Here is a 21109-nt window from a genome sequence, read left to right on the forward strand (position 1 = left end):
ATAATTAGATTTACCTGAATTCACACAGCTTTATAAAGTAAGAGTTTAGACTAAATTCTTAGCCTTCTGATTTCACATCTACTACTCTTTGTAGTCTATTCTGATCTATTTTATTTTTTTTATAGTTTCAAGTTTTTATTTAAATTCCAGTTAGTTAAAATACGGTGTCATATTAGTTTCGGGTGTAGAATTTCATGATTTATCACTTACATCCAACACCCAGTGCTCATCACAACCAGTTCCCTCCTTAATCACCATGTCCCATTTAACCTATCCCCTGCCCACCTCCCCTCCAACACCCTGTTTGTTGTCTTCAGTCAAGAATCCGTTTTATGGTTTGCCCACTTCCCCCCCCCCACTCATTTATTTTGTTTCTTAAATTCCACATGAGTGAAATCATATGGTATTTGTCTTTATCTGACTGACTCATGTCATTTAGCATAATACTCTCTAACTCCATGCACATCTTTGTAAATGACAATATTTCATTCTTTTTATGGCTAATATTCCTATCTTTATCCATCTTTATCATTTCATCATTCCGTGGATATCTGGGCTCCTTCCATAATTTGGCTATTGTTGATAATGCTGCTGTGAACATCGGGGTGCATATATACCTCAAGTCAGTATTTTTGTATCTTTTGGGCAAATACTTACTAGTGCAACTGCTGGATCATAGGTTAGTTCTATTTTTATCCTTTTGAGGAACCTCCATACTGTTTTCAAGAGTGGCTGCACCCGTTTTCATTCCCACCAACAGTGTAAGAGCATTCCTTTCTATCCTCATCCTCTTCAACCTCTGTTGTTTCCTGTGTTGTTGATTTTATCCATTCTGACAGATGTGAGATGATGTCTCATTGTAGTTTTGATTTGTATTTCCCTGATGATGTGTGATGTTCAACATCTTTTCATGTGTCTTTTGGCCACATGTATGTCTTATTTCGTAAAATTTTTATTCATGTCTTCTGCCCATTTTTTAACTGTGTTATTTGTTTTTTCAGTGTTTCTATATTTTCAATACTAATCCTTTATCAGGTAATGTCATTTGCAAATATCTTCTCCCAATCTGAAGGTTGCGTTTTAGTTTTGTTGATTGTTTCCTTCATTGTGCAGAAGATTTTCATCTTAGTGAAGTCCCAGAAGTTCATTTTTGCCTTTGTATCCCTTGCCCCGGAGACATATCTGTCTTACATTTAGATCTTTCATTCATTTTTAATTTATTTTTTTATATTTTATAAGAAAGGGATCCAGTTTCATTCTTTTGCATGTTGCTGTTTGTTTTCCAAACACCATTTGTCTTTTTTTCCATTGGATATTCTTTCCTGCTTTGTCGAAGATTAGTTGAGCACATATTGTGGGTCCGTATCTGGGTTTTCTCTTCTGTTCCATTGATCTATGTGTCTGTTTTTGTGCCACAACCATTCTATCTTGATCACTACAGCTTTGTAATGTAACTTGAGGTACAGAATTGTGATGCCTTGTGCTTTACTTTTCTTTTTCAAGATTGCTTTGGCTATTTGGTCTCTGTGGTTCCATACAAATTTTAGGATTGTTTGTTCTAGCTCTGTGTAAGATGCTGGTGGTATTTTGAGAGAGATTGCATTAATGTGTAGATTGCTTTGGGTAGTACAGACATTTTAACATATTTGTTCTTCCAATCCACACACATGGAATGCTTTCCATTCTTTGTGTCATCTTGTATTTCTTTCGTCAGTGTTTCGTAGTTTTCAGAGTGCAGATCTTTTATGTCTTTGGTGTAGTTTATTCCTAGGTATCTTATGGTGTTTGGTGCAATGTGAATGGGATTGATTCCTTGATTTCTCTTTCTGCTGCTTCATTATTGGCATATGAAAATGCAACGGATTTCTCTATATTGATTTTGTATCCTTCATCTTTAACTGAATTCATGTGTGAGTTCTAGCATTTTTTTTGGTGGATTCTTTGGGTTTTCTATGTCGATTACTATGTTGTCTGCAAATAGTGAAAGTTTGATTTCTTCCTTCCAGATTTGGATGTCTTTTATTTCCTTTTGTTGTCTGATTGCTGAGGCTAGGACTTCTAGTACTATATTAAATATTAATGGTGAGAGTGGGCATCCTGTCCTGTTCCTGACTATAAAGGAAATTCTGTTCCCCCCCTCCCCCAACGAGGATGATATTATCTGTGGAGTTTCATCTATGGCTTTTACTATGTTGAGGGATGTCCTCTCTACCCTAATTGGTTGAGCGTTTTTATCATGAGTGGATGTTGTACTCTGTCAGATGTTTTTTCTGCCTCCATTGAGGGGATTATATGGTTCTTATCTTTTCTTTTATAAATGTGGTTATCATGTTGGTTGTTTTGCAAATATTGAACCACCCCTGCCACCCAGAAATATGTCTCACTTGATCATGATGAATTCTTTCAATGTACTGCTAGATTGTATTTGCTAGTATTTTGTTGAGAATTCTTGCATTCCATGTTCATCGGGGATATTGGCCTGTAGTTATCTTGTTTAGTGGGGTCTTTGTCTGATTTTGGATTCAGGGTAATGCTAGCCTCACAGATGAGTTTGTAAGTTTTCCTTGCATTTGTATTTTTTGGAATAGTTGTGAAAAATAGGTATTTACTCTTCTTTAAATGTTTGCCAGAATTTCCCTGTGTAGCCCCCTGTCCCTGGACTTTTGTTTGTTGTGAGATTTTTGATTACTAATTCAATTTCTCTGCTGGTTATTCATCTGTTCAAGTTTTCTATTTCATCCTATTTCAGTTTTCATAGCTTATATGTTTCTAGGAGTTCATCCATTTCTTTCAGATTGCCCAATTTGTTGACATAATTTTTCATAATATTTTCTTGTAATTTTTTGTTTCTGTAGTGTTGTTTGTCTTTGCTCCTATATCATTCATGATTTTATATATTTGGTCCTTTCTCTTTTCTTTTTGATAAATCTGGCTAGGGGTTTTCAATTTTATTAGTTTTTTCAAAGTACCAACTCCTGGTTTCATTGATCTGTTGTACTTTTGTTGTTGTTGTTTGTTTGTTTCTATATCATTTATTTCTGCTCTAACCTTTATTATTTCCCTTCTCCTACTGGCATTAGGCTTCTTTTATTGCTCTATGTCTAGCTCTTTTTTTTTTTTTAAAGATTTTATTTATTTATTCGACAGAGATAGAGACAGCCAGCGAGAGAGGGAACACAGGCGGGGGGTGTGGGAGAGGAAGAAGCAGGCTCATAGCAGAGGAGCCTGATGTGGGGCTCGATCCCTGAACGCCGGGATCACACCCTGAGCCGAAGGCAGACGCTTAACCACTGTGCCACCCAGGCGCCCCCTATGTCTAGCTCTTTTAAATGTAAGGTTAGGTTGCATATTTGAGACTTTTCTTGCTTCTTGAAGTGGACCTGTATTGCTATATACTTCCCTCTTATGCCTACTTTTGCTGTATCCCAAAGACTTTGGAGGATTGTGTTTTCAATTTCATTTGTTTCCATATTTTTTTTGTTTCTTCTTCAATTTTCTGGTTGATTCATTCATTCATTCTTTAGTAGTGTGCTGTTCAGCCTTAATGTATTTGTGGTGTTTCCAATATTTTTCTTGTGGTTGACTTCAAGTTTCATAGTGTTGTGATTGGAGAATATGCATGGTATAATCTCAGTCTTTTTGTACTTGCTGAGGGCTGATTTGTGACCCAGTATGTGGCCTGTTCTAGAGAATGTCCCATGTGCACTTGAAAGGAATGTGTTTTCTGCTGCTTCAGGGTGAAATGTTCTGAATATATCAGTTAAGTCCATCTGGTCTAATGCATCCTTCAAAGCCATATTTCCTTATTGGTTTTCTCTTTATATGATCTGTCCATTGATGTAAGTGGGGTGTTAAAGTCCCCTACTATTATTATATTACTATCAGTGAGTTCCTTTATGTTTGTTATTAATTGTTTGATATATTTGGATGCTCTGATGCTGGGGGCATAAACCTTTACAATTGTAAGATCATTGCTGGATGGTGCCTTTTCTTGTGATTTAATGCCCTTCATCTCTTGTTATGGTCTTTGGTTTAAAATCTAGTTTTTCTGATTATGTATTTCTGCTTTGCTTTCTTTGGAGGTCCATTTGCATGGTAAATATGTCTTTATTCCCTTACATTACGTCTGCAGGTTTCTTTAGGTCTAAAATGAGTCTCTAAAATGAGGCAGCAAATAGATTGATCTTGTTTTTTGATCTGTGACACCTTATGTCTTTTGATTGGAGCATTTAGTCCATTTACATTCTGAGTAATTATTGATAGGTATGAATTTAGTGCCCTTTTATTACTTGTTTTGTCATTGTTTCTGGAAATATTCTCTGTTCCTTTCTAGTCCAACTCAAAGATTCCCCTTTAACATTTCTTGCATTGCTGGTTTAGATCATGTATTCCTTTAGTTTTTTGTTTATCTTGGAAACCGTTTGTCTCTCCTTCTATTCTGAATGATAACCCTGCTGGATACAGTATTTTTGGCTACATTTTCCCCCCATTCAGCACGAGGAATATACCGTGCCATTCTCTTCTTGCCTGTTATGTTTCTCTGGAGAGATATGCTGCTAACCTTAGTGGTCTTCCTTTGTAATTTAAGGACTTCTTTTGTCTTGCTGCCTTTAGGATTTTTCTTTATCTCTATATTTTGCAAATTTAATTATGATATGTTTTGGTGTTGGCCTCCTTTTGTTGATTTTGATGAGAGTTCTCTGTGCCTCTTGGATTTAGATGTCTGTTTCCTTCCCCATATTTGGTATATTTCCATGTATAATTTCCTCAAATACCTTCAGCCCCCTTTACCCTCTCTTCTGGTATTCCTTTGACATGAATGTTATTATGCTGTATGGATTCACTGAGTTCCATATGTCTATATTCGTGATCCAGTATTTTTCTTTCCCTCTTCTTTTCAGCTTCATTATTTTCCATAATTTTATCTTCTGTATGACTTACTGGTTCCTCCGATTCTTCCATTCTTGTGGTCATTGCATTCAGTCAGTTTTGCATCTCCACTATTGTTATCTATTTTTCTTTCTTTCTTTCTTTCTTTCTTTCTTTCTTTCTTTCTTTCTTTCTTTCTTTCTTTCCTTCCTTCCTTCCTTCCTTCCTTCCTTCCTTCCTTCCTTCCTTCCTTCTTTCTTTCTTTCTTTCTTTCTTTCTTTCTTTCTTTCTTTCTTTCTTTCTTTCTTTCTTTCTTTCTTTCTTTCTTTCTTTCTTTCTTTCTTTCTTTCTTTCTTTCTTTCTTTCTTTCTTTCTTTCTTTCCTTTCCTTTCCTTTCCTTTCCTTTCCTTTCCTTTCCTTTCGATTTTATTTATTTATTTGACAGAGAGAGACAGCCAGCAAGAGAGGGAACACAAGTAGGGGGAGTGGGAGAGGAAGAAGCAGGCTCTCAGTGGAGCAGGGAGCCCGATGCGGGAGAATGCTGGGATCACGCCCTGAGCCAAAGGCAGACACTTAATGACTGAGCCACCCAGGCGCCCCTGTTATTGTTATTTTCATTTCAGTCTGCCTAGTTTTTATATCGTTTATCTCTGGAGTAAGGGACTCCCTGGTGTCTTCTATCCTTTTCTCAAGCCCAGCTAGTATCCTCATGATTGTTTTAAATTCTAGATCAGGCATTTACTTATATCTGTTTTGATTAGATCTCTGGCCATAACCTTTTCTTTTTCTTTCTTTGGGGAGAATGAATTCCTTCATTTTGGCATTTTGATTAGGTCTCTGTCTTCTTCTATGTGTTAGGAAAGCCTGTTATATTTCCTACTCTTGAGAATGATTGGTTTATGAAGAAGAGGTCCTATACTGTGCAGGGCCTGGCACTTCAGGAAGTGACTCTGGTGTGTGCTGTGTGCACTCTGCTGCTGTGTTTTGGCTGCTATTCCCCTCAGGTCAGTCCTCTGCAGAGTTTCTCCTTGCTTGTAGTGGGGGGTGTTTGGACCTTGTCTGGAGTGTGGTGAGTTTTAACTTGGTGTGCTTTGGTCTGCTTGTTAAAAGAGTGCTGAAATTTTGCAGAAAACAATGATCAGTAGAGTTGGGGCATGTAGAGGGTTTGTGGTGGTCTTCTGGGGGAGGGGCCTGCTTCTCTGGTTCTCAGGCATCCTTGGAGAGAAGCAGTACCAGAGAGCACAGGGCGGGTTGTGGCTTGATGTAAGCAGGTTAGGCAGCCAGTGTTGGTGCTGTGCGGTTTGCTGAGGCTCGTTTATGCTAGGGACAGGGGAAGGAAATGGCACCAACCACTCTTTTGTACTGAGAGACGGATCTCCATGCTTGCTGCACTCAGGGCAGCACTTTCAGAAAAGCCAATAATCTCCCCCAGTATCTCCTAGGTGATCTTCACATCGCCATTTTCACTCTCTCTGTCTCTGGGATGGTCCCTTCTAGGAACAGTGTAGTACACTTTGGGCTCTCTCCCAGTTAAGCCATGCTGACTTGAAAACTCCAGGGTTTAGGGACATGGTGTGGGCAGGGACCTGTGCTGATTTTCTGGAAAGCGTCTCGTCGTGGTGGGACTTGCAGGTGTGACCAGGAAGAGTAGTCATGCCAGAGTGCAGGGGCACGGGATTTGGAGCAAAATGCTAGGTAACCAGTATCCGGATTAACTGCCCTCAGCAGACAGCCCTGTGTCTATGCCAAAGGGCAAGAGAGGGAGGCGATGCCTGCTGACTCTTTTATCACTAGAGAGGCATCTCTGTGACCACCAGCTCTCCCAGATGTGCTCCAAGAAGAGCGATCCATCTCTCCCAGTGTGCCTTATGTAATCCTCCATCTGCTTCTGGGTTCCTTGCCTGCTTTCTCTCCAGGAGTATGGCACTGCCTTCAGGCCTCTATCCCGAGCAAGCCCACTGACCTTTAAAACTCAATCTTGAGCCCTTCTGGTTGCAAGAACTCACAAAAATCAGTCACTTTTGTTTTCCCAGCCAGTGGCTTTGGGGAAATGTTCTCTTTGTGTGTTTTACCCATGTGCTCCACTTAGTCACCTTCCTCTGCCCCCAGTGTTCCCTCCTCTCCACAGCACCCATGATCAGTTTCTCCCCTAAACCAGTCTCCAACTTCCTACCTTCCTCAATGTGGCCTCTTCTCTCCCTCTAGTTGTGGAGTTTGTCCTGTCAGTACTCAGGTCAATTTTGTGAGTATTCAGAATGATTTGGTATTATCTAGTTGTGCTCAGGAATGAGAGCAGCATAGGGTCCTCCTACTATGCTGCCTCTTAGCTCCCCCTGCCATATCTCCCATTCTCAATAATAGAACAACCAGACAGAAGATAAAGAAAGAAACATAGGACTTGAATAACATAATTACTAAATAGATTTATCAGACATAAAAACATCTACCTAACAAAAGCAGAATACACATTTCCTCAAACGCATATGGGATATTTTCCAGAATAGATCATCTGCTATGCTACAAATTGAATGTCAGTAGATTTGAAAAGAGAAATATCATAGAAGGTATTGCCTGTGACCACAAAAGAATAAGGTTGGAAATCAGTAATAGGAAGAATACGGGAAAACAAACAAATGTGTGGAAATTAAACAACACTCTCTTAAAGAAACCAATGAAACAAAGAAGAAAAACAAGGGAATTTGGAGAATATTTAAATGTGAGTAAAAACAAAGCCACAACTTAGCAAAACTCATGGAATGCAGCAAAAGCAATAGTAAGGGGGAATTTTATAGCTGTGCAAGCTTTAGTTAAAAAACAAGAAACAGGGGAACCTGGGTGGCTCAATCAGTTATTATGCATATGCTTTTGGCTCAGGTCATGATCCAAGTGTCCTGGGATCGGGGCTCTGTGTCAGGCTCCCTGCTCACTGGGAGTCTCTTCTTCTTTTCCCTCTGTGCCTTCCCCTGCTCATGCTCTCTGTCTCTCTCTTTCAAAGAAATACATTTTAAAAAATCTTAAGAAAAACTGAAAAATATCTCAAATCAATAACCTTATGTTTTTTACAGCTTAAGTAGTTGTAAAGTAAGAAAATAAGAAGAAACTAAACACAAATCTAGCAGGAGAAAGGAAATAATGACTAGAGAAGAGATAAATAAAATAGAGAATAGGGAAATAATAGAGAAAATTTTGAGGCCAAAAGTTCGTTCTTAAGAAAAATCAACAAAACTGACAAAACTTTAGCTAGATGGACTATGAAAAAAGTTAGAAAACTCAAATTAATCACATCAGAACAAGATATTGTTGACAAGAACAAAGTGATCATGAGTATTTCCTGACTCGACAATAAAATGAGTAAAAATAAATAAAAGGAATAAAATTTCTACCTTAATTCTGCTGGGAAAAGATTTACACCCCTTCTCAGCTGTCATCTCTATACAGTTTTCCTCCCTGTTCCATAATAGATACCTACAATTTGTTGGAGGGACTGAGGTAAGGAGTTGACATATACCTTTCCCTCATTTCCTTTACTTCTTATATTTCTAAAGCATGTTAAATGCAGGATGGAACTCTCACAGTTTCTTGCTTGTAGAGTAGACAAAGAGTGCTATGGCTTATATTTGAGCAGATTTCAATTTAAATAATTTATGATAAAAGGATATTGCAGGGCAAGTTTTTCAGAATGGACCAAGGATATCCACTAACTTTATCACACAGCTGTACCTCAGACTTTTACTGTGGATCTAAAATCCTAGCCCACAATCAAGGAAATTGAGATACTGATTGGACATTTGATAGTATTAAGGCATTCTTATTTTACTTTAGGTATAAAGTAGTGTTGTTATTATAATTTAAATAAATATTTATCTTTTGGAAATGCATACTAAAATATGATATCTCGGATCTTCTCCAAAATAACCCCACGGTGAGAGGGTTGAGTAATGCTGTAGAGATAAATAGGATTGGTTATGAGTTGATAATTTTTGAAACTTGGTGGTGGGTTCTGCATAGTAAATTGTAATATGCTCCCTACTCTTGTATATGTATGACCGTTTCCATAGACTGTTAAAACTTTTAAAAATGTCAAAGAAAAAATTCAGAAATAGAAGTGGCACTATTACTACCACTTGTACTGAAATAAAAAAGATAATAAGAGAGTACCAGGAACAACTATATGCCAACAAATTGGATAACATAGATGAAATTGTTAAATTCCTGGAAATCTAAAGCCTACCATGACTAAATCTTGAAGAAATAGAAAATCTGAGTGGACCTATGACTAGTGAGGATATTGAATCAGTAATTAAAAATCTCCCAGTGAAGTTATGGGCCTCATTGGTTCACTGATCAATTCTATGGAATATTTAGGGAAGAACTGACACCAGTCCTTCTCAAGCTTTTTCGAACAATTGAAGAGTATGGCACACTTCCTAACTCAGACTTTGAGGCCACCATTACCCTGATACCCGAGCCAGATAGAGACACTACAAGAAAAGGAATCTATAGACCAATATCCTTAATGAACAATAATACCAACATCCTCAACAAAATACTAGCAAATCAAATTCAGCAGCATGTTTAAAGAATTATACACCATGACAATGTGGGATGATTCCAGCACTGCAAGGATGGTTCAACATAGGAAAGCTGATCAAAGAAATACAGCACAATAATAAAATGGAGGAAACACACACACAATCATGTCAATTGATTCAGGAAAAGCATTGGACCTCTCATAAAAATTTTCAACAGATTAAGACTAGAAGGAAGCTACCTCAACAGAATAAAAGCTGTATTTGAAAAACCCCGAGAACATTATCCTTAATGGTGAAATCAGAACTTTTTCTTAAGTTTCAAGGTCAAGGGAAGGACACTCACTCTCACAACTTCTGTTCAATACACCATTGAAATTTCTAGCTAGGACCTTAGGCAAGGAATAAAAATGAAAACATCCAAGTTGGAGAAGAAGAAGGAATATTATCTCTCTTCACAAATGTTAGGATCATACATGTAGAACATTCTAAACAGTCCACAAAAAGATTGAAACCACAAAGGAACATAGGAAAGTAGCAGGATACAAAGTCAATATACAAAAATCAGTAGCCTTTATATACACAAACAATGAAAAATCCTTAAGGGAAACTAAGAATATAGTTCTATTTATAGAAACATTGAATGGAATTGAATACTTAACCAAGGAGATAAAAGACTTGTAAAATGAAAATGAAAAAACATTGCTGAAAGAAAATACAGAACGCATAAATAAATGGAAAAATACTTTATGTTCATGGATTGGAAAGCTGCTTTTTGTTTACATGTTAATACTACCCAGCGTGATCTACAGATTCAACACCATCTAAATAAAAATTCCAATGATTTTTTTTTTTTTTTTTTGCAGAAATAGAAAAACCATGAGAGACTATGGACTCTGGGAAACAAACAGGGCTTCAGAGGTGAGGGGGTGGGGGAGTGGGATAGGCCGGTGATGGATATTAAGGAGGGCACATATTGCATGGAGCACTGGGTGTTATATGCAAATAATGAATCATGGAACATTACATCAAAAACTAAGGATGTACTGTATGGTGACTAATATAACATAATAAAAATTATTATGGAGATGGCAAAAGAAAAAAGAGAAAGAAATAGAAAAACCCATACTAAAATTCATACGGAAACTCAGGGGATCCTGAACAGCCAAAATAATCTTTGAAAGAGTAAAGCAGGTCACAAAACTTACTACATAGTTCCTGGTTACAAAACCACAAAGCTACAGTAACCAAGAGAGTGTGGTATTGGCATAAAGATAAACAGAGAGGTCAATGGAATACATAAGAAAGTGCAGATATAAATTCATACATAAAATGGAGGATTTTCTTGGATATGACACCAAAGACAAAGGCAACAGAAACACAGATAGATAGTTGGGATTACATCAAATAAAAAGATTCTTTAGAGCAAAGGAAACAGTCAGCAAAATGAAAAGGCAACCTATGGAATGGGAGGAAATGTTGGTAAAACATTTATCTGATAAAAGATTATATCCAAAATATGTAAGGAACACCTGAAACTCAATTAACAACAACAACAACACAAAACAAATAACTCTATTTTATTATTTATTTATTTATTTTGTTATTAATTTTTAATTTTTTTTGATGTAAAGTTTGATGATTCGTTAGTTGCGTATAACACCCAGTGCACCATGCAATACGTGCCCTCCTTACTACCCATCACCAGTCTATCTCATTCTCCCACTCCCCTCCCCTCCAAAACCCTCAGTTTGTTTCTCAGAGTCCATAGTCTCTCATGCTTCATTCCCCCCTCTGATTACCCCCCTTTCTTTATCCCTTTCTTCTCCTACCGATCTTCCTAGTTCTTATGTTCCATAGATGAGAGAAACCATATGATAATTGTCTTTCTCTGCTTGACTTATTTCAGTTAGCATTATCTTCTCCAGTGCCATCCATGTTGCAGCAAATGTTGAGAAGTCGTTCTTTTTGATAGCTGAGTAATATTCCATTGTATATATGGACCACATCTTCTTAATCCAGGCATCTGTTGAAGGGCATCTCAGCTCCTTCCACGATTTAGCTATTGTGGACAATGCTGCTATGAACATCGGGGTGCATATGGCATATGCTGAAAGGGAGAAGCAGGATCCCTGCTAAGCAGAGAGTATGGCATGGGGCTCCATCCCAACCTGAGCCAAAGGCAGATGCTTAACTGACTGAGCCACCTTGTTGCCCCTGATGTTTAGTCTTATAGAAGTTATAATTTATTGGAACACACAGGAATTAAAGGGAAAAATGTCTGATGAGTGTGACAATAGAGGATCTCTTGGAATTTATGAGAATCTATATAACAGCTGACATTAATTGACTGTTTACTTTGGGACAGGCACTGTTCTGGACATTTTATTTACATATTTTTCTTTTATTCGTCATAATAATTTATTGAAAAGCTGCCTTTTTTTTACTATTCCATTTTATAAAGTTAAGCCAGAGGTAGAAGGAGATTGTGTAATTTGTCTGCAATATTATTAGTAAGTGTGGTATAGATGTGGTATAGAAATAGATGACCTCACTAGCTGAAACGTTACAAAAGACCCAGCAGAACGGTCAGGTACACATTTCCAGTAGATGTTTAGAAGTAAAAACTTCAGAAGGAATATAAGACATTGTAAATTATTTTTGAGATATCTCAGGAAAGAGACAATTGATGTGAGATGCTCCCTCTAGAAAAATTTCAGATAAAGAAATAAAGAATCCTGGAGGCAGAACCCTTGCAGAAAATTTTCCATTTAGGAGTATGGGAAGAAAGAGGGAAATAAACAGTATAATAGAGTTCCCTTCAGAGATGAAGATGACAGGGAGATGGGAGTTCATTTTTGGCTCTGTCGTGGGAGATGGACTATCCCTAGAGTGATGAGAAACCTCGAGTAAATTTGTAGTCTCTAAGGAACTAAAGGCAGATGCATGGTCTAGGGTGTAAATACAATCCTCTTATTTCCCATTTCCACATAGAATCTAATCCCAAGGGGAAAAGACTGAGTAAGCTTCTACTCTGTTTATAAGCAGACGCATTATATCATTAAACTCACATTCAATCATCTGTATCTTATCAAGTGGCAAATGAGATAAAAATAAAGACTATTTTCTTCTGCTGCTTGAGAAAACTCAAAGTCATCAGAAATTATGATCTGTAGTTTAGAAAGATTTCTAGGGCATACCTGAAATTAAGTGTATGCAACATCCTTTCAGAATCAAAGCCTCAGAACCTGAAATTGCCTTTCCAGGACTGCAGGGGTTAAGAACAATGATAAGGAAGCACTGAAATATTCTGGCCTAAGGGGGTGAGTTCTTGAATCCCATTTGTATGAATGTCCCTCTGTGAGGTGGAAATCCAGAGATCAAAGATATGCAACTTTCTTTTTCATTTTGTTCAGTTCTGAAATTAAAATGAGGAAGAATCTGTTCAAGGGGAGATGAGGGGATGTTCAGAGACTTAAGGGGTTCAGGGTACAATATCTCTGTCAGTAAGTTCCCCCTCCATGGATGGAACTCTCACTCTTCTGGATTTATGGCTTTTATTCTGTGACATGGGGGTTGTCCTAGACTCTGGTACCTGAGTTTTGAATTAGATAGAGTGTTCTTGTCTCCACCACACCAAGTCTAATGTGCATTAGAGACCAGTAACAAGTTAGAGGACCTTTACCTCCATTTTTACTTGATGGGAGGTTGAAGTGAAGGAAGAGATGGTGCGTTCAGAGAAGGACAATTGTGTCTTGGTCCATCCTGCTTCTCCCTTCTCCCTTGTCTTTTCCAGCAGTCATGTTTGTATGTGGTAGGACTGGACTTCCCTCTCTAGGCTAAATTGTGGTACTCTTTGCTCTATTTAGCTTACAACCCTCTAATAAAGGGGGCAGTTAGTATTTCTCAGTATCACAGTAGAGGTAATGGCAAATTTTTGTGTCCAGATTTGGTTAGTCTCAGATATTCCCAGTATATATTCCCTTTTGTAGGTTGAGATATTGTGGGAAGAGCTGGCTTTTTCTCTAATGTAATCCTGTTTTCCTGTGCTCACAGATCCCTTGGAGAAGAATGGCTCCTACAAACTCCTCTTTTGTGACTGAATTCATCCTGGTGGGGCTCACAGACCTACCAGATCTCCAGCTCCCCCTGTTCTTCTTGTTTCTAGTCATGTATATGGTTACTGTGTTGGGAAATTTGGGCTTAATAACTCTAATTGGGCTGAATTCACACCTCCACACCCCCATGTACTTTTTCCTCTTCAATTTGTCCTTCATAGACCTCTGTTATTCTTCTGTGTTTACACCCAAAATGCTGACTCACTTCACATCAAAGAAGAATATTATCTCCTACAGGGGATGCATGACTCAGCTTTACTTTTTCTGTTTTTTTGCTATTTCTGAATGCTATGTGCTGACATCAATGGCCTATGATCGCTATGTGGCCATCTGTAACCCACTTTTGTATCATGTTGCCATGTCCCCCAAAGTGTGTTCCAGCCTTACGCTTGGTTCATATTTGATGGCATTTTTGGGTGCTATGGCTAACACTGGTTGCATGCTGAGACTGACCTTCTGTGATGCAGCCTTTATCAACCATTATTTGTGTGATATATTCCCACTGCTCCAGCTCTCCTGCACAAGCACTTATGTCAGTGAGCTGGTGGTTTTCATTGTGGTGGGCATTGACATCATTGTGCCCAGTGTCACCATCTTTGTCTCTTACGGTTTCATCCTCTCCAGCATCCTGCGCATCAGCTCCACTGAGGGCAGGTCCAAAGCCTTCAGCACCTGCAGTTCCCACATATTTGCTGTTTCTCTCTACTTCGGATCAGGTGCATTTGTGTATCTTAAACCGTCTTCTGTTGGGTCTATGGATGAGGGAAAAGTCTCCTCTATCTTTTATACTAATGTGGTTCCCATGATGAACCCTTTCATTTACAGCTTGAGAAACAGAGACATTAAACTCGCTCTTGCAAAAACCCAGAGTAGGAGAGAGTTTTGATCAGAATCACTGTCTGTGTGTATAGTTATAGGACTGGTATATTTTATTTTTTTTCATCAGAATAGTTTAGGTGGGAGTGTTCGTATCCTATATCTTTGTTACCACTGTGAAGGAAATTGATTTTTGTCAGTTTGTTTCCAATTTTTTTTGGCTGGGTACAGTATACTTTGTTGATGGTACATGACAAGGTAGGGCTCTCCAATTCCCTCCTCTACTTCAGGGATTCCGGGATGGAAACTGTGTAGAGGTGTGGAAATTCTCTGTGTGTTGGGGCATGTACTCCCCACCAGCTGAGAGCATCTTTCTTCTTGTTCTGTCTAGGGCTGTTGGTTCAGTGGGCTCTTATTCTTTGGCAGCCATATAGCCCATGAAGTTCACCAATGTGTTGCTGTAGCCAAATTCATTACCATACTAGAATATGAACTTGATTAAGTCGTCATTGAGGGCAGTATTAGCCCCAGAATTGAAGGTGGAAGAATGGGTGTCATTGTCAAAGTTGCAGGAGACTACCTGGTTCTCAATGGAGCCCAGGATGCCCTTGAGGCGGCCCACCGATGCCTGCTTCACCAGCTTCTTGATGTCATAGTACTTGCAGCTTTCTCCATTTGTCAGCTCAGATCCACGACTGACACCTTGCGGGAGGGGACATGGAAGGCCATGCCAGTGAGCTTCCTATTCAGCTCAGGGATGACCTTGCCTACAACCTTGGCAGCATCAGAAGCAGAAACGATGTTCGGGGAAGCCCCTCAGCCATTATGCCACAGTTTCCCAGCCGGGCCTGGCATAGTCTTCTTGGTGGCAGTGATGGCATGGACTGTGGTTATGAGTCCCTCCATGATGCCAAAGTTTTCATGGATGACCTTGGCCAAAGAGGCCAAGCAGCTGGTGCTGCAGGCATTGCTGATAATCAAACTTATCATGGTTCACACCCATCAGAAACAGGAGGGCATCAGTAGAATGGGCAGAGATGGTGACCCTCTTGGCCCCAGCTTCGGGTAAGGCAGAGTCTTCTCCAGTGGACTCCCTAGTATACTCAGCGCCAGCATCGCCCCATTTGATGTTGGTGGGATCTTGTTCCTGGAAGATGGAGATGGGCTTTGCATTGATGACAAGTTTCCTCTTCTCTGCCTTGACTGTGCCTTTGAGTTTGCCATGGGTGGAATCGTACTGTAACAGGTAGGTCATATAGTTGAGATCAGTGGTGTCCTTGGTGGCAACAGCATCCACTTTGTTACAGTTAAAAGCAGTCCTGGTGACCAGGTACCCAATACGGCCAAATGTACTTACTCCGACCTTTACCGTCTTGTCTTTGGGATGGTGCTGTCACTGCACCAGAAGATGTGGCTGTGTGTCAGACAGGGAGGAGCAGAGAGCCCAATTTTTTTCCAGTTTTTTGATAGAAGATCTTCCCTCCCCATCATTTTCACAATGTCTTCTCCTTTTTACCACTTTAACCATTTATGAATAAAATCAACAAACAAATTTATCTCTGTTTTTAACATTGTCATTATGGAATTTGTTTTTTTCTCCTGGAAGAGTATAAATAGGTTTATAAATGATCATGTAAAGTAACAGTAGGGTGATCTTGTACTTTGTGTGGGGGGTTCTTACACTGTGCTATTAGAATCAGGAATCAGATAGTCTGTACTCCTGTCTAAACCCTTTCCTGGCCTATAATGTGCCTCCTTGAGATGTCAGTGTTTCACAGATACAGCAGGTACCAGAACATCCATAAAATATAATCCACTTTCCAGCTAAACACTATGTGTTAAGCCTCTTTTGGCACAGATTTTGTATTTACCATAGGACACATAGTGATCCTCAATATTTATTTATTGCATAGACATAACACAGAAGCTGAGAAAAATTAATGAGTTAAGTCATATAGCTTACTAAGGAAACACCTAGATAAACTGTAGTCTTCTGATTTCATGTCTACTGCTCTTTCAAATATACTTTTTGTTTACTTCATTTTATTATTTTTATTTTTATTTTATTTCAGTAGTCCTGAAATATGAGAAAACTTTTTGTTTTGAAAGTTGGCTGTGCTTTGTTGGCTTACACATGAATATCCCTCAGGGTAGTGGTTGTTATAGGAGAATAGTTTGATAGTTTTTCTTGTCAAAGACAAGTCCTATTAGGCTAGGATAGTTGAGAGAGGATTGACTAAACAGGGAGCTTTTTTGCAAATTAATTAAAAAAAGACATTTTAGAATGTTTGCAAGTACTAGTAATTCAGAGACTAGGGCATGGGAGAGAAAGGAACCCAGCTACAAATCATTAGGACAGGACCCAAAAACCGCATGGTCAATAAACAAGAAATCTCTCTGTAGCAAAGGACAATGAGGTTTAAAACCACATTTCATCTGACTTTGTATCCTGTTCTTTAGGGTAATGCTATTTCCCCCCAGTGTTTATACATCTTTGATAAAACTTATAATGCACAATGATCCTATATTAATAGGGAAATGTTTTGGGGAATGAAGGCCAAAAGGCCAAATTGGTCTCCACATTTATGAGGAACCAGGAACACAGAGGACAGGAGATATAGCGTTTGGTATACAAAACTCAAATTAAGATGAAGAAATTTAGAAAGCAAATCATGGGTAAAAGACAACTCTTTCTGTGACTCTTCCTTTCTAGAAGGCTCTAGAAATATTATAAAGACCACAGGATTTCTCTGGGTGGGATAAAAGCACAAGTCACTTGATATTTAAACCAGGTGATGGGTATTAAGGAAGGCACATGTTGTGATGAGTACTGGGTATTATACACAACTAATGAATCATTGAACACTATACCAAAAATTAATGATGTACTCTATGGTAGCTAACTGAACATAATAAAAAAAATAAACAGGTAAACTAGCAGGGCTGGATGACCTGGGAACAGCTAAATCACTCCTGTTTTTGTTGACTTCTGTGTGCTACTCCTGTATGGATGTTAAGTTACAAAAACCCTGAAATTGCAGCTGGGAGAGCAATGACAGCTTGAAAGAAACATTTGGTGGATAAACCAAATTGTGCTAGTTTCTTTTCTTCAATAGGATGTTGGATTATTTTTCTTTTGAGAAAACACAAAAAGATGACTACTCTAAAAGTCCTTAATCCTAAATTATATTCCTGAAACCAATATTACACTCTTTGTTAACTAACTGGAATTTAAATAAAAACTTGAACTGAGGGTTTCAGAGGGGAGGGGGGGTGGGGGATTGGTGTAGCCCGGTGATGGGTATTAAGGAGGGCACATGTTGCACGGAACACTGGGTGTTATACGCAAACAATGAATCACGGAACTACATCAAAAACTAATGATGTACTGTATGGTGACTAACATAACATAATAAAAAATTAAAATAAATAAATAAATAAATAAAAACTTGAAACAAAAAATGCTTAATGCTTAATTAAGTTATAATTTAAATATTTCTAAGATAACTTTAATAATATTTAATATTTTACCGCTTTTCTGATTTCCGCTCAAGATTTAGTTATTGTGAAATTTAGCGTAACTGGTTTGTCAGCTTGTTTGTGTTTTAGAAGTTTGGCATCACTAAAACCTTGAGTATGGTTTTATTTATTTATTATTATCAATTTTAAAAAGGTAATTTATTTTTAATTGAAGTATAGATGACATGCAATATTCTTTTAGTTGACATACAATATTCTTGACATACAATGTTCTATTAGTTTCACACATTAGTACATCGTAGTGATCTGACATATTTTACACTACCAACTGCTCACCATGGTAAGTGTAGTTACAGTCTGCCGTCATAGAGTTATTGACTTACTGTTTTAATCGACCTCTCACACCACATCCCCTGACCTCCAGATCAACATGCTTGATTTTCATATAACAAGTTCTATGTATACAAAATAGTTGATTTTTGTTGTTTTTTTAAATTTTGCTTTTCTTTTACTTAGAGTCTGTTTTGATGAAATTGTATTCCTTATTGAAAAAGGTATGTCAGCACGTAAATAATATTTGTGCTATTTAGGAACCGTTACAGACATTGCAAAGGTGCATCCCGTTTGTTACATATTTTATCACTATTGGAGGTAGCTAAAAGTATATGTTAACCCTGGTCACTAATCTTTCATTTGAGAAGCCTCGAAATACAAATGCAATCAGCTTCAATTTCAGAAAAAGACTTTCAGAAATGATAATTTTTTTATGGCAGAAAGAATAAACTTTCGAACTAAATTCCATGTTTTCAGGTTATTTGGGGAAAAGTTCATTAAAATTGTTACATAAGTTATAAAGACAGTTTATAAAGTTAAGATTTACAGCGTTGTCATAAAAGCAATTTAGCTGACAGTTTTCTGGTTAGTAATTTAAACATTATATATGTTTGGGACTTTTTTTAAAAGGAGGAGAACCAAGTCAAATGTGTTACATGCACAGCATAGTTGTCCCTTATGATTTTTGCTTTTTGTGTGCTATGTGAATGGCCGTGAAGGAAGTTATGAGAAGAAGTATGAGTCTACGGAAATTGTCACAACTAAGAGTCAAGCAGGTAAGTGATGGGATTTGTCCCTACCTGTGTCCTAGGACAGAGCCATCTCTGAATCAGTATGAGAGTTTGGACTTTCTTGGCAATAACAGAAAATGATCCTCCTACTTTAGGACCCGAAGCAGAGCTGATTCCATTCTGGATTTGTGCAATATAAACTTTCTGTAAGTGAGCTGCTAGTGTTGCTCAGCCAGGTTTGAAATGAGCACGATCAGGGTGCACTAAGGTTCAAGCATCATGAAAAGCAGAAGTACAAAGGGTTCTGAGTTCCATGCCCTTTTAATTGCTGAACCCTTAAATTTATTGAACCTCATTATCCACTTCTTCTGACTGCCTCCTTAAACACATACACACACACACACACACACACACACACACACACACACACCCCTACACATAGTGTTCAAGTCATATTTTATGAGATCACTGCCATTGCATGGTATGCAACCCACTTTCAGGTAGATGGTTCCTGGTTCCAGCTCCTGAGAGGAAGGGCTGAGCAGGAAGTACTTGCTGAATCTACGAAAAGGAAATAGTTTTTGCTTTAATCAGTTGCTTGTTCATAGAAACACACGCACATGCACACACATACGTACTAACACATACATGCACATTCCTTGCATACACACACACACACACACACACACACACACACACACACACACACAAACACACAGCATTTTATACCTCTGAGTACCTAGCAATGTGTGGCATTGGGGTGTATGTTACAAATATAAATAAATCATGATAAGAGAATGATATAAATGTAGGTTTTCATAATACAACAGAGTAGATAGATTCTAATATCAGTTCTGTATGGTCAAAATTTCTTCTTAAAATTGATTTTGTTGAATTGATGTCCATGTTGGGAGACACACATGGTTATTTTTCCCTGAGTCTAGCATAAGTTTGTTTTTCTTTTGTGCATTGGGACATGTCATTGTATTATTAGCTGACCACCAGATGAAGTAGTTGGTTGATTTGCAGGGCTTTGCTGTACAAAATATGTATCTTTAAATATTAAAATCATACCCAGTGTGAAGTTTTACCTTCTGAGGGAGAGACTCTCATCTTCCTCAGTGAGTAGAATGGCTGGGGGCATCAGAGGGGCTGCTGAACTTCTGTCTCTGACATAAAGGTAAATTAACCCACTTCCAATAGTAATATAGAGATGTGCAGGGTGTTCCAAATGTTCTTAATGTGTTTTAGTGTTTTCTGCTCTGTCACATCTGTCAGTTCTTCTATTTCAAAGGGAAATAATGTGAGATAAAGAGGAGAGGGAAGCTTAATTTTCATTTCATAGTTGATGAAACTGATGGGGAGATGTCATCATAGTTTGTCTCAAATTACAGCTTTTAAGTGGTAGAGCTGAGACTAGGACTTGTTGTTTTGATTCTAAATATAAGAGCATATTATTATTAGTATTATTAATCAATGACTGTACTTTTAAATATCCATGAAACATGAAAATAGTTTCAGTGAATGAAAAGTCTCAGAACACAAATAAAAGCAACATGCTAAACTAAGCAAAAAGTCAAAGTATCTTTCCCATTTTATATTTGGAAGCTCTATTGCCTGATTTAGAACATGTGAATATATTCTTATATTATACTGGCCTTCACGATATGTGGAAACACGTAAGGGTAGACTATAATAATCATTTCCACATTCTCTTCGTCCTTCTTCTGGCTGGACATGGAACACCATGAGGGCCCACTTAAGTGATGAAGCTGTGAACAAAAGCTGGAGCATGATTGCAACAGTATCAAGGTGGAGAATGGGAGGACCTAGGGGTACACAGAGGGCTCTGGGACCTGAAATAGTCTATTTATAGGTCTGCATGCTCATTATAAGCTGCTCAGTTTATAATAATGGTTGAAGTGTCTCTTTTGTAGACTGATATATGTATGTATGCTAACTTTCATAGTAAATTAAGGCTGAAAAACTTGGATTCTACCTTTATTTAAATTAAATATTAAAGTACTCAAAAAGCCAAGACTCAGAATAAAGGCTCAGGTGAAGGGAACAGGGTTCCAAGTACAAAACAGAATGGCTCGCACAGAAGAAACCAAAAATAGAGTAGTGTGGAGTAATGCAAACCAGTTCGGAGCAGAGATGGTGCTTTTACTACACTCAACGAAACATTTCCACCAGGTTCTGCAGGAGGAGCAAAGTCCATAGAGAACCCCAT

The 21109-nt window shown here is 38.1% G+C and overlaps 1 protein-coding gene and 1 pseudogene across 1 annotated transcript; one reads left to right on the top strand and one right to left on the bottom strand.

Moving 5' to 3' along the window:
• The first annotated feature begins 13410 nt into the window (after positions 1-13410).
• LOC123792419 (olfactory receptor 8B8-like) lies at positions 13411-14402 on the top strand. The gene has a single exon (XM_045797571.2). The coding sequence runs from the start codon at positions 13470-13472 to the stop codon at positions 14400-14402; it is 933 nt and encodes a 310-aa protein (XP_045653527.2). The 5' UTR covers positions 13411-13469.
• A 342-nt stretch (positions 14403-14744) lies between these two features.
• LOC123792482 (glyceraldehyde-3-phosphate dehydrogenase-like) lies at positions 14745-21109 on the bottom strand (annotated as a pseudogene).

This window comes from Ursus americanus, chromosome 16, assembly GCF_024610735.1.
Source record: "Ursus americanus isolate L20-20 chromosome 16, mUrsAme1.1.p, whole genome shotgun sequence".
Classification (NCBI taxonomy): Eukaryota; Metazoa; Chordata; class Mammalia; order Carnivora; family Ursidae; genus Ursus; species Ursus americanus.

Excerpts from the sequence above, each read along its gene's own strand:
- LOC123792419 (XM_045797571.2), top strand. The coding sequence starts at position 13,470 with ATGGCTCCTACAAACTCCTCTTTTGTGACTGAATTCATCCTGGTGGGG.